This window comes from Camelina sativa, chromosome 12 (assembly GCF_000633955.1).
Source record: "Camelina sativa cultivar DH55 chromosome 12, Cs, whole genome shotgun sequence".
Classification (NCBI taxonomy): domain Eukaryota; kingdom Viridiplantae; phylum Streptophyta; class Magnoliopsida; order Brassicales; family Brassicaceae; genus Camelina; species Camelina sativa.
The window spans coordinates 19,408,302-19,422,909 of record NC_025696.1 but is presented as its reverse complement, the minus strand read 5'-3'; the positions used below and the strand labels follow the sequence as shown (position 1 = coordinate 19,422,909).

At 33.7% G+C, this 14,608-nt stretch overlaps 3 protein-coding genes across 3 annotated transcripts in view; all 3 read right to left on the bottom strand.

Moving 5' to 3' along the window:
• The window catches only part of LOC104733663, an 8,984-nt gene extending 7,122 nt beyond the window's left edge, over window positions 1–1,862 (bottom strand). Inside the window, exon 1 of the mRNA XM_010453227.1 lies at window positions 1,024–1,862. Coding sequence (XP_010451529.1) covers window positions 1,024–1,862 — 839 coding nt within the window. The remainder of the gene's footprint in view (window positions 1–1,023) is intronic.
• LOC104733662 lies at window positions 5,502–8,095 on the bottom strand. Its single transcript, XM_010453226.1, has 4 exons — window positions 7,487–8,095; window positions 7,247–7,357; window positions 6,371–7,129; window positions 5,502–6,278 (listed from the first exon to the last, which is right to left on the bottom strand). Exons 1-4 carry the CDS (start codon window positions 8,093–8,095, stop codon window positions 5,502–5,504), a joined length of 2,256 nt encoding a protein of 751 aa, XP_010451528.1.
• Window positions 12,929–14,377, bottom strand: LOC104733661 (vesicle-associated protein 2-1-like). Its single transcript, XM_010453225.1, has 6 exons — window positions 14,317–14,377; window positions 13,897–13,967; window positions 13,710–13,791; window positions 13,499–13,614; window positions 13,287–13,418; window positions 12,929–13,210 (listed from the first exon to the last, which is right to left on the bottom strand). The coding sequence occupies exons 1-6, from the start codon at window positions 14,375–14,377 to the stop codon at window positions 12,929–12,931; spliced, it is 744 nt and encodes a 247-aa protein (XP_010451527.1).

The window sequence follows — 14,608 nt, the reverse complement described above, 5'->3', positions numbered from 1 at the left end:
GAATTTTACAAAGAGATTTGGATTTTCTGGTTTTAAATTTAGATATTATTTGCAGTGAGAACTGATTTAATTTACCAAAAGTTTAGAGTTCTAGATCTGATTTTTATTGCTTGAACCTTAATTAATTTATCTGGTTTAATATTTCATAATTTCCTGAGAAATTCCCTAGGCTTAGCTCTTTTGATTTTCTGAATTCACATCACTTTTATTTTAATATTTGCATTGCTTTATTTTAATTCAATTTAACTTGTTTAGCGTAATTTACAAAACTTTACAATCTATTGTGTTTGATCTTGAGTCTCTGTGGATTCGACCCCTAAGTACTGCATTGATCTCTTGTTTGAGAGAGTAGCTCTATGGATTAATTTGAGCATATCAGGTCCCTTGGACTTGGAGATGAAGAAGAGTTGTTAGCTTCCGCATGCGTATACTTTGATAGTATACTTGGAGTTTGCTTGACTAACTTGCATATTATCTTGCTTGTTTTTCTTGCATTTTTGTTTGCATGTAGCATTTGAGTGTTGCATGTAGTGTAGTTGATGTTTGTTTAGCTTGCATGTTGTGTGATGCTTGCGGGGTTTGGGGTTGGGTTTTGGTTCTTGTTAGGTTCCCGAACTCACTGAGTGATGTAGCACTCAAGACTCCATATTTTTTGTGTTGCAGGTAACCTTAGTGGGAAAAGCCTTAGCGGGGCGCACAAGACGTTAGGCCAGCCGGTGTAGAGTTGCGTTGCCTTTGCAAGATGTTGTCTTTTTGTTGTAAAATTAAATTATCATGTTTTGGCTCTAGGCCTGGTACCAAAGACGATGTTAATGTTTTGTGAACGTATTTCCGTTAAGTAATTAAAAGTTGAAGTTGTTTTATTTAAGTTGTGTGGTTTCGTTTGGTTCCAGCATTGTCCGGGCCAACACAACGCACCAGGCCGCGAGGGTTGCAAAGCCTAAGTAGTCTCGGTTGCGGGTGGAATTGTGCTAGGGAGGACCGGTCGGAAAGTCTGCAGCTTCCGTCCCTCGACTGGACCACCTCGGCGCAGTTCCCATAGTGGCGTTCCGTGGCTGTCCGTGCCCTGCGTGGTCATAGGACGGTTCGGGGGCGTTACAGCCTAGGTAACCACTTCTAGTTGGATACCCTGAGTCAACTAAATAGTATTTTCCAGGCAGAGGATGAGGCAAAGAAGCTTCTTGTGTAGCACAATATGTTAGCACTTTTGTGTCATGTGCTCTCCCGGGAACTCCAATATAAGCATAAGTAAATCTCATACTGAAATTGCATATTGCAAGCAAATTCATTGTTCCTTCTGCTTTTCGACCTCTAAATGGCTCCACATTCCCTGATGGAGGACGAACTGGCACATGAGTACCATCAAGGGCACCAATGCAGTCTCTAAAATAAGGCATATACTGGCTATCATTCACTAGAAAAGGACTAACACTTGTCAAATCATCCCTTTTAGGTTTCACTATATTTGCTGCAAGTTTTAATAGAGCACTTAAAACCTCATCCAACTTCCTCTTCACTGTATCGAGTGAATGTTGATATCGCTCAGCTATGACGCATACAGTTAGATCTTGTGCAACCATCTCTAAAAACATCGCAACACTCTCTTCAAGAAAAATATGGCAAGATCCCTCTAACTTATACTGTTTTGATAGCCTCTTACATAAACTCCTAAATATTGACTGGTTCATGCGTAGAATATCAAAGCATTGTACCTTAGACTCGAACATAAACCGATGCATACGGCACCATCCTTCACCTCTGTTTGTCCTCACTAGTTGTCTGTCAATATTAACTTCCTTCACTCCATACATTTCTTCTATAAGAGCATACATGTAGTTTTCCTCCTCTAATACCAAATCCATGTCATCATCTTCAATCCTACACCTGAACGTTTCCTACAATTTGTATCTAATGGTATCAGTGGTTAGCATGAAACTTAAACATTCGAAAGCTGCCTAATGTTAAACTTAAACAAAAACCAAAATGTACCTGCATAATGAATAATATGAGAAAGAACTTGAATGAAGCTAGAGTAAAAGGCCTTCAAAGACTGCTCCTCAGTTCCAGGTGATAGACCTGTGACCAAAATTAGTAGGACAAAACAAATTTGGACAAACCCACCAGCTGAAATCGAAGGAAGCAGATGCAGAATCAAAAATTAAGTATAGCAAACAACAAATGTTACACAGATTTCGATCAAACACCAATGATCGGAGCTGTTAGAGAGATCAGAGCTGTTATTGAGAAACAAAACGATGAAGCGATGAAGCGATGAGAGATGAACGAGAGAGACAATGAAACGATGAAGAGATTCTGAGATTCCGAGAGAACAAAGCTTTGTTGAAGCTTTGTTGAAGCTCAGCTCTTGAGAGCTTCGTCGAAGGAGAGAGGAGAAGAAGAAGAAGAAATAACTAAATAAGATATTTTTGGGTTGATGTAATTCTTTGGTTTTCTTCAGGGTATTTTTGAAATTTTCCAATTTTGGCTGAATCAGCTCCATCTAACTGCACCAATGAGACTCAACTAGTTTTTTTTTTAACTTTTTTTGTATGAGTTTTTAAAAAATCATTCAACTGATTCATCTAACTGATCTGTTAATTTGGCATAAACAAACATCATTTTTCATCTTCACTTAGATGATTTATCCCAATGAAGAAACGAACAACACCTTAACCCTTTTCTATTTTAGTGTCTAACATGAAATGCAATCTAATTTTATTCTACTAAATTTCTATATACTTATCTAAGCAATGTTGTTAGAAGTTTAACCTACTATCATGTGATATATTATAAAAAATAACTAAAAAAAGAAAAGCTTATATTAGTTTATAAAATAATAAAATATTTTCAAAATTATTTAATAGAATTGTTTAACAGTTTCTATTTATTGCTTCCGAAATCTTAGGAAACAATAACAAACTATTTAGAATCTATACTAATAAAAGTAGGATCTATAAGCTTCTTAAGAAGTCCACTTGGAATTTAAAACAACCAATAGGGATTAAACATGTCACTAATTAACATTTTAAAAAATTTCCAGAATTTTGTATATTCAGATTTTTTTTAAATAACCAATCGGGATCAGACATCTCAATACTTAACATTTTTGAAATTATGTAAAATTTCTATATCAAAACAATTATAAATAAATGTATGTACAACGTTCCACATCGGTTAGAAATTTTTTAGACAATGGCTGTGAACCATTATAAAAAAGACTAATAGTCTTCCAACTACGAATGAGAAGAAACCTTAATCTATCAGACATCCAAATTTAAAAATATTATAATTATCTATACTAATAAAAGTTGGAGCTATAAGCTCTTTAAGCCGTCCACATAGGATTTTAAACAACCTATCGGGATTCAACATGTCACTGATTAACATTTTTAAAGTTTAAAATATTAAAAATATTCAAACTCTATCAAAAGTTTAACTATCATTTATCTCTTTTTTGTGCTTTACATCTCTTATGAACTGTAAAACATGTTTTTGTGTATGACTTTATAGGTGATTTGATATTGTTTCAGTAATTTGTTTTAATTTTTGGATCTAAGGAAGAAGGATTGACGTTGCAAGACCTTGATTTGATGTTCTTTGAGTTAATTTTTGAGGTTTAAAGAAAAAGGATCGGCGACAAACACAATTTTATTAGCTATATATGTATTCATATTACTTTCTCTGCAAGTAATTTGCAATTTTGTAGTAAAAGATTTTGGTTCAAGAAGTTTGAATGCATGTGGATCTAAAACCGAATAATTATATAGGTGAAAGTATCAATAATTGAGTGCATGTGATGACTGATGATCCATAAAATTTTATGAGAAAATAGGCAATGATTTTTGTCTTGGAGTTTGATGGGTTAACAAGTTTTTTGGTATTCTAAAAAATGGTTTTAAATGATTATTCAGTGGAAGAATGTGAGGAAGCTGATGAGGAAGAGGAAGAAGAAGAGTATAACGAAGAACCAGAATAAAAGTAATGATGATAATTATCATGAAAAATTGACAATGAAAATGACGAGAAAGGATATGAATAGTAAGTAAACAGTGAATAAAACACGAAGACATAGATGGTGACGGTCAATTAAATATGAGAAACAAGATTAATTCATGATTCTAAAATTTTCGTTTGTCTGATGGTCCAAGAAATGGTTTAGGATATGCAAGGTCACCAGTTTGAATGTTCAATCCGTCTTGCATGGACGTCCAGTTAAATTCATGATTCTTTTGATTAAATTTGATTTTTTAACACAACTGATTTATATATACATTTTTTCTAATTGTGTATCTGAAATAAAAGTTTTGCCTTAATACAAATTTAAATTTTCTATAAGATAATATTTTATAACTGTCGTCAATCGTATATAACTTTTACCAAAATATATCAAATAAACCCACTCATAGCGTGGATTCAAGACCTAGTCTATACTAATAAAAATAGGAGCTATAAGCTTCTTAAGCTGTCCACATATGATTTTAAACAGCCAATATGAGTTAGCCATCTCACTAATTAACATTTTTACTTAAGGTGTCCACATAATATTTAAAACAACCAATAGGGATTAGACATCTCATTTATTAACATTTTTGAAAATAATGTAGTTTCTATATTATTAATTTTTTTTAGAAAATGGACAAATTTAAATCTATAAAAATAAAAGACATATATATAATGTCCCACATCGGCTAGAAAATTTTTAGACAATGGTTCATAACCATTATAAATAAGACTAATATGCTTCCAACAGCGAATGAACAGGAAATCTTTATTTATCAAGCGTCTAATTTTAATAGTTTTATTCGGTTTAATTTGATGTTTTATTTGAGCAAATAAAAACATTTAAAAAGTTTCTAAATATTATAATATTTAAATTTTTAAAAAGTTTAAAATATTATAAATATTGAAACTTTTAAAAGTTCATAGCTTTTTTTTTTTCAACCAAACATTAATTAAATTAAAATAAAACTCCAAGATTGGTTGCCCAAACCGGAGGAAAAGAGTTTACAAAAGAAATTTCAGAAAATAAAGATCTTGAAGAACGAGCAAGACAATCTGCCCGTATGTTGAGCTCTCGAGGGATTCTGGTCAGAGAGAAGGAAGGGAAGCATGATCTAAACGCAAAAACTCCTCCAACAGGTTCGAAAAAGCTGGCCAATCGTCAGGAGTCTACACCATCGCCACCAATTCTGCACAATCTGTCTCGAAGCTCTGGCAGGCAACTCCAGCTGCCAATAGTGATTCCATAGCCCAAATCAAAGCTTGTAACTCTTCATGTAAGGATGTGGGACTGCGCCTCTGACTCCGTGCTCCCAGGAGAAGCGTCGAATCTTCATCACTACAACACCACCACCCCAGACCTTGCAAAGGATCTGAACCTTTCCAAGAACCATCAATCTGCCAACGAGGAAACGCCCCCTGTCCTCCAACAGAGGCGTAGTATGTAAATAATTGTCTGAGTAAGATTTGACTTCTTCCCACAATGATTTATCATTATTTGCCTAAAGTAAAATCTCCAATGGCTCTGCCTCTAACCCCTGTAAAACTTTTTTATTCCTGTCCTTCCATAGTGACCAAAGTATCCAGGAGAGGCGGAAAGCTACATCGGGAACCCCCGACTGAGAAGCTGCACGCCAGAAAATAAAATCTAAATTTGCATAGATTGAAGCATAAGGAAAACTATCTGGGCTTAACAGAACCGGTGACAACCCCCAAACGTCGCGCAAGCGGGGGCACTCGAATAGAGCATGATTGATCGTCTCTGATGCAGATTCACACCGTTTGCAAAGAGTATCACACCGGACACCCCTATACGCAAGTCGTTCTAACACTGGAAGAGTACCCGAAGCAATCTGCCAGATAAAATGTTGGACCTTCGGTGGAACATCAAGTTTCCACGACTGGGCCCTAAGGGCCATACATGACGGCCCATATTCGACTTCCGTCATTAATTCTCTGGCTAACCGATAACCTGATTTAACAGTATACCTCCCTGACTTGGTAAAGTGCCAAACTAATCGATCCGATTGCTGGACCTTACTGACCGCCATACTCCGAATAATCAGTATATCCCCCGGATCCAGAAACTCCTCCAGAGTAGGCAAATGCCAATCCTTCGTAACAGGATTAATTAAGTGGTTCACCATCCAACTCGGTAACCAGAGTCGTCCCTGACCATTTGCTGCGCGTGGACGGGTATCCGGTATCCATGGGTCTCTCCAAACCGAAATAGAACAACCCGAGCCTACCGCCCACCGCGCTCCATGTTCCACCAATACCTTAGATGAAAAAATACTCCTCCAAGCAAGGGTTATATGGTTTTTTTTGCCATAAGAGGGTGTTTATTTCTAAAGTATCGGCCTTTCAACACCCGTGCCATTAAGGACGTCGGATGTTGAATTAACCGCCAATACTGTTTCGCTAACATAGCATCATTAAATTGTTCCAGGGCTCTGAAACCTAGACCCCCTTCACACTTATCCTTACATAAATTATCCCAGGCCACCCAATGTAGACCACGAGCCCTATCATTGGATTTCCACCAAAAAGTGGAGATAGCACTCGTTAACTTGGATGTCAACTCTTGCGGCAGTTTGTAACAGGACATTACATGAGTAGGAAGTGCCAATGCCACTGATTTAATCATAATCTCCTTACCACCCTTCGATAAAAGCTTTGCATTCCAACCATTGACGCGATCATCCAACCGATCCTTGACATATCCAAAAACCTTCATTTTTGATCCTTGGAGGTTTTCAGGGATGTCCAAATAAGAACCCATACCTCCCTCTTTAGAAATACCAATAACTGATTTTAACTGATCCCTTATCGCAGAAGTAACCTTCTTGCCAAACATTATAGAAGATTTTTCTAAATTAACCTCTTGCCCTGAGGCTTTGCCATAATTTCTGATAATTTCCATGACCGTCTGACATTCAGCCACCTCTGCTTTACAGAAAAACAGACTATCATCCGCAAACAGCAAATGCGAAATGGTAGGACTATTGCGAGCGATTGTGATACCCGTTACTTTCTTTTCCCGTTCAGCCTTTTTAATATTCGCTATCAGAACCTCTGTGCAAAGAATAAACAAATACGGTGATAACGGGTCCCCCTGACGTAGACCTCTCTGTGGTTTAATAAAACTCCGGGGTTGACCATTGAGAAGAACTTGATATGACACCAAGGAAACACATCACATGATCCAGGAAATCCATTTCCTATCAAATCCTAGCTTAATCATAACCGCCTCTAAGAAACCCCATTCCACACGATCATAAGCCTTACTCATATCCGTTTTAAAGGCCAGATACTCCGACCTACACCTATGATTAGTATTTAACCCATGGAACATTTCCTGCGCCACCAAAATATTATCCGTAATTAAACGGCCCGAAACAAAAGCCGATTGAGTTTCAGAAACCAGGCCAGGGAGGAAACGTTTTAGCCGAAAGCACAGAACCTTGGAAATAATTTTATAGCTCACATTACAAAGACTTATCGGTCTAAACTCCGTCATCCGCTGCGGCCGATCAACTTTAGGAATAAGACAAATATTTGTCTCATTCAAGCGTGGATCAAAACTACCTAATCGGAAAAACTCTCTGACCAGCGCCACTAAATCTCCTTTCAAGGAGGACCAAAAACGTTGAAAAAACAAAGCCGTCATTCCGTCAGGTCCTGGTGTTTTCTCCGGATGCATAGCAAACAGGGCTTTCCGAACTTCCGCTTCAGAAATATCCCGAATAGGCTCTCTGTTCATAACATCCGAAATTAAAGGGGTAACCTCCTGTAACATCTCCGAAACACCGCGGGTATTTGAATTCCTGAAGAGGTCCTCAAAATAATTTGTAGCAATATTCTCCATACCTGTAACCGATTCATTCCATACATTATCTGCATCAAACAATCCAATGATCCTATTTATTACCCGACGCTGTCGAGTGGAGGCTTGGAAAAATTTTGTGTTCTTGTCCCCAACCCGTAACCAAAACTTCCTACTCTTTTGTTGCCAGTATAATTCCTCATCCCGATACGCCTCCTTTAATTTCCTCTCTATACCGCGAATTTCCTCCTGAGAAATCAGATCATCCATTTTCGCCTCCTGTAAAGCCGCCTTCAAGGAAGAAATGAGCCTTGGGCCAGAATAAATATTATTCTTTCTCCACCAAGAAATCGAATTCCTGCAATTTTTTATCTTGTCCACAAAGCCCGGAATCCGGAAATTTTTTGTGCGATTCCATCCTGACTCAACTGCCCCTGCTAAACCATCTTTCCCTAACCAGCGTTTGTCAAAACGAAATTGCCTGTTCCGTTTCGTATGTGTCTTTAGGCAGGTTGCTTAAATCGGACAATGATCAGAATTTACAATGGTCATAGCTTTTACAAAATTTAAAAATGAACAGGAAGCTTGATTAATCATGCATCCAAATTTAAAAGTTTTATTCGGTTTAATTGGGTTTTTTATTTTAGAGAATTTAAACATTTTAATATTTTAACAATAAGAAAATTTTCAACAATTTAGATTACATATACAATTGATTTCTGGTTCTTTATTTTAGACAATAATAAAATTTCCAACAAAAAGTAAGTTGTGTAGTACTTCAAACAAAAATGTTTTGAATGATTATTCAGTGATAGAAAATGAGGAAGCAGATGAGGACAAGGAAGAATAAAAGTATAACAAAGAAGCGGACAAAAGTTATCTGTTAATTTAAAACAAAATTGTTCTCAACGATTATCCAGTAGAAGAAAGTGGAAAATCGAACAAGAAAAAAGAAGAATAAGAGTATAACGAATAAGTAGATGGTGAAAGTAACGATGACAACTACCATACAAAAGTGAAAATGAAGATGACGAGAAAGAATATAAAGAGTAATTGAAAAAAACACGAAGGCATAAGTGGTGGTGTTCCATTGAATATGAGAAACCAAAATTGACTACCATACAAAATTGAAAAATGAAGATGACGAGAAAGAATATAAAGAGTAAATGAAAAAAACACGAAGACATAAGCGGTGGTGTTCCATTGAATATGAGAAACCAAAACTGGTTCGTGATTTTTTTGATCACAATTGATTTTTATATTTTTTAATTGTGTATTTAAAATAAAATTATTGTCTTCATAATAACTTAGGGGGTGTTATTGGATTGAGGATTTTAATAGATTTTAATTAACCCAGGACATTAGTGGATTTAAAAGTCTAATGCATTTGTGTGGACTTTATAATGCATATAAGGTGGATTTGAAAGTCATTGATAATGTATTTTTGGTGATTGTTATGGATTTTTTAAAAAGTTATTGTTAGAAAAAAATATATATATATCCATAAACTGTGTTATATACCAAAATTATATTAAATTAATAACACCCAGACTTTTACACATGTCATAGAAAACTTGAATTAAACTGTATTTGTTTTCAATCCAGATTTTTGGTGTAATTAAAGAACCCAGATGTCATGAACCCAGAAAAAAAAAATTAAAGAATACAAAAAAACACAGATCTGATGAATAAGTGTGATTATATACAAAGGGTTTGAGGAGGAAGAAACAGAGATTGAACCCAGAAAAAAAAAGTGTGATTATATCATAAACCAAAAAAAAAAGTTATAGATCATGAACCCAGAAAAAAAAGTTAAAGAACACAAAAAAAAATTCTCAAAAATAATACATATCTGATGAATAAGTGTGATTATATAAAAGGATTGAGAAAAAAAATCAAACAATAATATGTCAAAGGCTAGAGATCCATCTGAAGAGAGGAGAAGAAAATGAAATGATTGAGAAAAGTGTGGTATTGTGTTTGTTCATATTTTAGAAGCAAAGTATGTTGAAATCCAAAATCACACAAAATCCAGTAGATATTGAATAACACTAGATTTTAATGGATTTTTAAAAATACCCAATTGAATAACACCTGATTCTTAAATACATCAAACTCCTTTAAAAACCACAATCCAATAACACCCCCTTAAATTACCAGAATATAATAGTTCATAACTATCATTAATTATATATAATTTTATCTAAAAATATTTTTAAAAAACCCACGCGAACTCAAAACCTATTCTATACTAAATAAAAGTACAAGCTATAAGCTCTTAAAGCTGTCCACCTAGGATTTTAAACAACCAATAGGGATTCGACATCTCACTAATGAACTTTTTTTAAAATCTTAGAATTTTCTATATTCAGATTTTTTAAAATGACCAATCGAAATCATACATCTTAATATTTAACATTTTTGAAATTATGTAAAATTTCTATATTAAACTTTTTATAAATAACTGTGCACAACATCCCACATCGGTTAGAATATCTTGAAAATAACTTATTTAAACTACATCTAAATTTTAAAATACCATAATATTAAAACTCTATTAAAAAAAAATTTAAGTATTATTAAATATTATATTATTGATTTTTAATATCTTGAAAACAACTTATTTATCTCTTTTCGGGTTTTACATCTCTTATGAGCTGTAAAACATGTTTTTTGTATGACTTGATAGGTGATTTGATATTGTTTTAGTAAAATTTTTATTTTTGGGTCCGAGAAAGAAGGATCACGTTACAAGACCTTGATTTGATGTTGTTTGAGTTAACTTTTGAGGTTTAAAGAAAAATGATTGACAACCAACACATTTTTATTAGCTATACATGTGTTCATATTAATTTCTCTGCAATTAATTTACAATTGTAGTATTAAAGATTTTGGTTCGAAAAGTTTCAATAAACCGAGTAAGTATACGGGTGAAAGGATCAATAACTGAGTGCATGTGGTGACTATACTGATCCATGGAATTTTATGAGAAAAGAGGCAATGATTTTGGTTTTGAAGTTTGATGGGTTAACAAATTATGTGGTAGTCTAAAAAAAGAAATGGTTTTAAATGATTATTCAGTGGAAGAATGTGAGGAAGCTAACGAGAAAGAGGAAGAAGAAGAGTATAACGAAGAACCGGACGGTAAAAGTAATGATAACAATTATCATGAAATATTAACAATAAAAATGACGAGAAAGAATATGTAGAGTAAGAAAACAGTGTGAAAAACAAAAGACATAGATGGTGGCAGTCAATTAAATATGAGAAAACGAGAGTAATTCATGATTCTGAAAATGTTTTGTTTGTCTGGTGGTCAAAGAAATAGTTTACTATATGCAAGGTCACCAGTTCGAATGTCCATCCGTCTCGCCTAGACGTCCAATTAAATACATGATTCTTTTGATCAAATTAATTTTTTAGCACAACTGATTTTTATATTTTTTAAAAATTGTGTATCTGAAATAAAAGTTTTGTCTTAGTAGTAACTTAAAGTTTTATACAAGATAATATTTTCATAACTCTCATCAGTTATATGTAATTTTATATAAAATAAATCCACGCGTAGCGTGGGTTCAAAACCTAGTAATTATAAAACTTAATTTTATTTATAAACTAAGATTAAATATTTGCATCCCTAAATCGTTTAATAATGAAAATTATATTTAAAATAAAAGATACAACATTGCTTATATTTTAAAATAAAATATATTGTATCTAATTAATTAATTATTATTTTTGCACTGTCACTGACATCTTATTAAAATCTAAGAAATTAAAAATGTTAGATTTTATTTAATATAATATATACACCAAGAAAAAAATCAAAAAGTCAAATCGTGATTTCTAAACATGACCGCTTCAATACGAGTTTTGTTTTATTTTATGAATTTTACCAAATTTAGATAATTTACGGATTTGAAAATTGTATCATGTACCGGGTTAAAAACAGAGTATAAAACTAAATAAATTGAATGTAAAAGATTATAAAACGTATAGAGTAAATCAAATAAAACTTTTACTATTATTTTATAACTAACAAATTACAATAAAGTTTATGCAAATATTTCCCCGTATTGTACAACACGGATAACTATCTAGTTATATAGTATTATCAAATATAAGTGTAGTGGTCCTATCTCTATACCTTTTTTTTTTGTTTTTTTGACCTAAATCCATGTTCGAGACCTGGTTTTATAGACTGTTCTAAATACAATCAACACTTATGTACGAATGGTTCTAAAATAAGATTTTTTTCTATTTCGCTAAATTTGAACTAAGAAAAAAACAGCTCGTAACTTTTCGTAAAACAAATAAATAACAAACTTGTAAAAAGCTTAAAAGAAATTTAACTCTGATCAAACTTTTCACACAAAAAGATGCATATATAAACTTGTCATAGAGGAGATATATAATATGATGGTCCTTTTTTTATTCAAACACGCAGTGCCGGCTTAACTAGGGGAACAAACAGTACGACCGCCCCAGGTCATAAAAAAAATTGTAAGATAAAAGGGCCCAAAAAAAATGTAAGGTAAATGGACAAAAAAAATGTGAGATAAAAGAGGACAAAATAATATTTGTAAAACAAAAATAGTCTATCAAAAAATATTTTAAGGATTTATTTTTATGAGTAAATAACCAAAAAGACTCTTCATCTTCCATAATTATCTTTACTACTCCAACAGTCCCGGGTTCACAAATTTAATAGATGCATAAATTTTTTTTTTACGAAGATTGTAAAATGAAAGGGCACAAAAAAAATGTAAGATAAAGGGGCACAAAAAATAATGTAAGATAAACGAGAGCAAAACAAAATTTGTAAAATAAAAATAGTCTATCAAAAAATATTTTAAGAATTTATTTTTATGAGTAAATAACCAAAGACTCTTCATATTCCATAATTATCTTAACTATTCCAACAGTATAACGAAAATAAATTTTTATAATCTTGTCAAGTGTTAATATATTATCCAAATGAAATCCATATTTTTTTTAACATATAACAGAGGTTCAAAAATAAAAATTTAGTCTTTTATTCAAAAAAAAAAAAAATGACCTAGGGGCTCCTATAAACCTTGAGCCGGCACTGCAAACACGGTATTATAGCTTAATGACCTGATCAATGTTGGCACGGCAAACAGGACAACCCATTTTCATGTTCTTAATCTCTTTCAAGCAAGAAACGCATCCAGCAACATGTCCACACGGCACACACACTGCTTCAGATGATGCATCCACACAAATCACACACAACCCATCTTCTTTAGTACCCTCACGGTTTGCAGATGGGAGTGAGATGTCGAGAGGAGACATAGCAGGATGAATGAGCATTGGCGGCATCTCACTCATTGCAGACTGAGGTGAAGCAGAGGTTGTTTGCAGCTGTATAAACAGAATTTCAGTAAGTCATTACCACAGATTCAATTATATAGGTGGGGTGGGTGTAGTTGTTACTCACAGAGATGGTTTCGGAGTCCTGTCGATCACCATTTGTTTCTCCGGATTCAGAGGATCTTTGAGTTGTAGATGGGGAGATATAAGAGACTTTGAGCTTAGACTCTGTTAAAATCTTTCCACCGCCCTTGGTGAACTAGACAAAAAGATGGCACCATTTAATGTTAATTTGTTTACCAAAAATGCTGAATCAAAAAGGGATTTCTTAGTTCTTACTGTGTCTTGTGGAAGTTCATCCACATCAGTATGTGGAGGTACGATGGTACTTTGCAGGAGAAATTTGTCTTCACACTGCATGTCTGGAGGATACTCTAGTTGCTTTTGTTGAGTAACTAATATTTTGAAGAAGATGTTAATAATCTCCATGTTCAAGTTTTTAAACTGCCAATAAATGAAGAGAAGAGAGAGTAATGAAGAATCATTGTACCTCTAATGATGCAAGAGTCCCATGGCTGAATGACACCACGTTTGGGTCTTACACCGTACTTCCTTGGAGCTGTTGTTTTGACCTGTTTCGGTGAAGAAAAGGAAGATGTCATCGTACCCACAGGAAATAACTTGATCATACATAAAGCATGTGAAGGTTGGTTGGTGGTCAGGAGAATTATATATACCTTGAAAGCAACATGGTGCTCAGTTTTATTGGCAACTTTAAGATCACAGTAGCTTTCATACTCGAGTTCCACTGTAACAATGTCATAGAACAAAATCAAGACAAAGAATATATTCTTAATAATAACCATGAGAATCAACCCTCAACATTTTACGTAATCTAAAAGTCAGAACCTCAAAGCTTCCTTTGATGTTGGTGTCAAACAAAGGAAAGCAATGAATGATTTCACAATTTCGCAATCTCTAAGAGAAGAAAATAAAAGATGGCAAAATTAAAGAGATCTATAGAACCCTTTTTTCTCTCTTTTTTTTTTTTTTTTTTTTTTTTTTTTTTTTTNTTTTTTACATATTCACAAACTTGGTATAGATTTCTTCTTGAATTTAGCAGCTGAGGTCTGAGATCATGCATGAGAAAATCTTACCGAGAAATTTGAGTTCATTAGGTTGAATGGAGATAAGCTGATTATTGCCAACGCTCGTCATCTTTTTTTGTTTTGTTTTGTTTTGCTTTGTAAGCTACCACGAGAAAAAGTTCCACAGTCAAATCTCTCTATGTATCTGAAGAACCTAAACACATCAAAATCGTAGTCCTCTAATTAATATCAAAACAAATTCCGATTTTGTTTAAAATATCTATAATAGTATTTTTGCAGCAGATTTTGTTTAAAAATGTTTTTTGGAAAACTTTTACATTAAATGCTATTTAATGCTTAC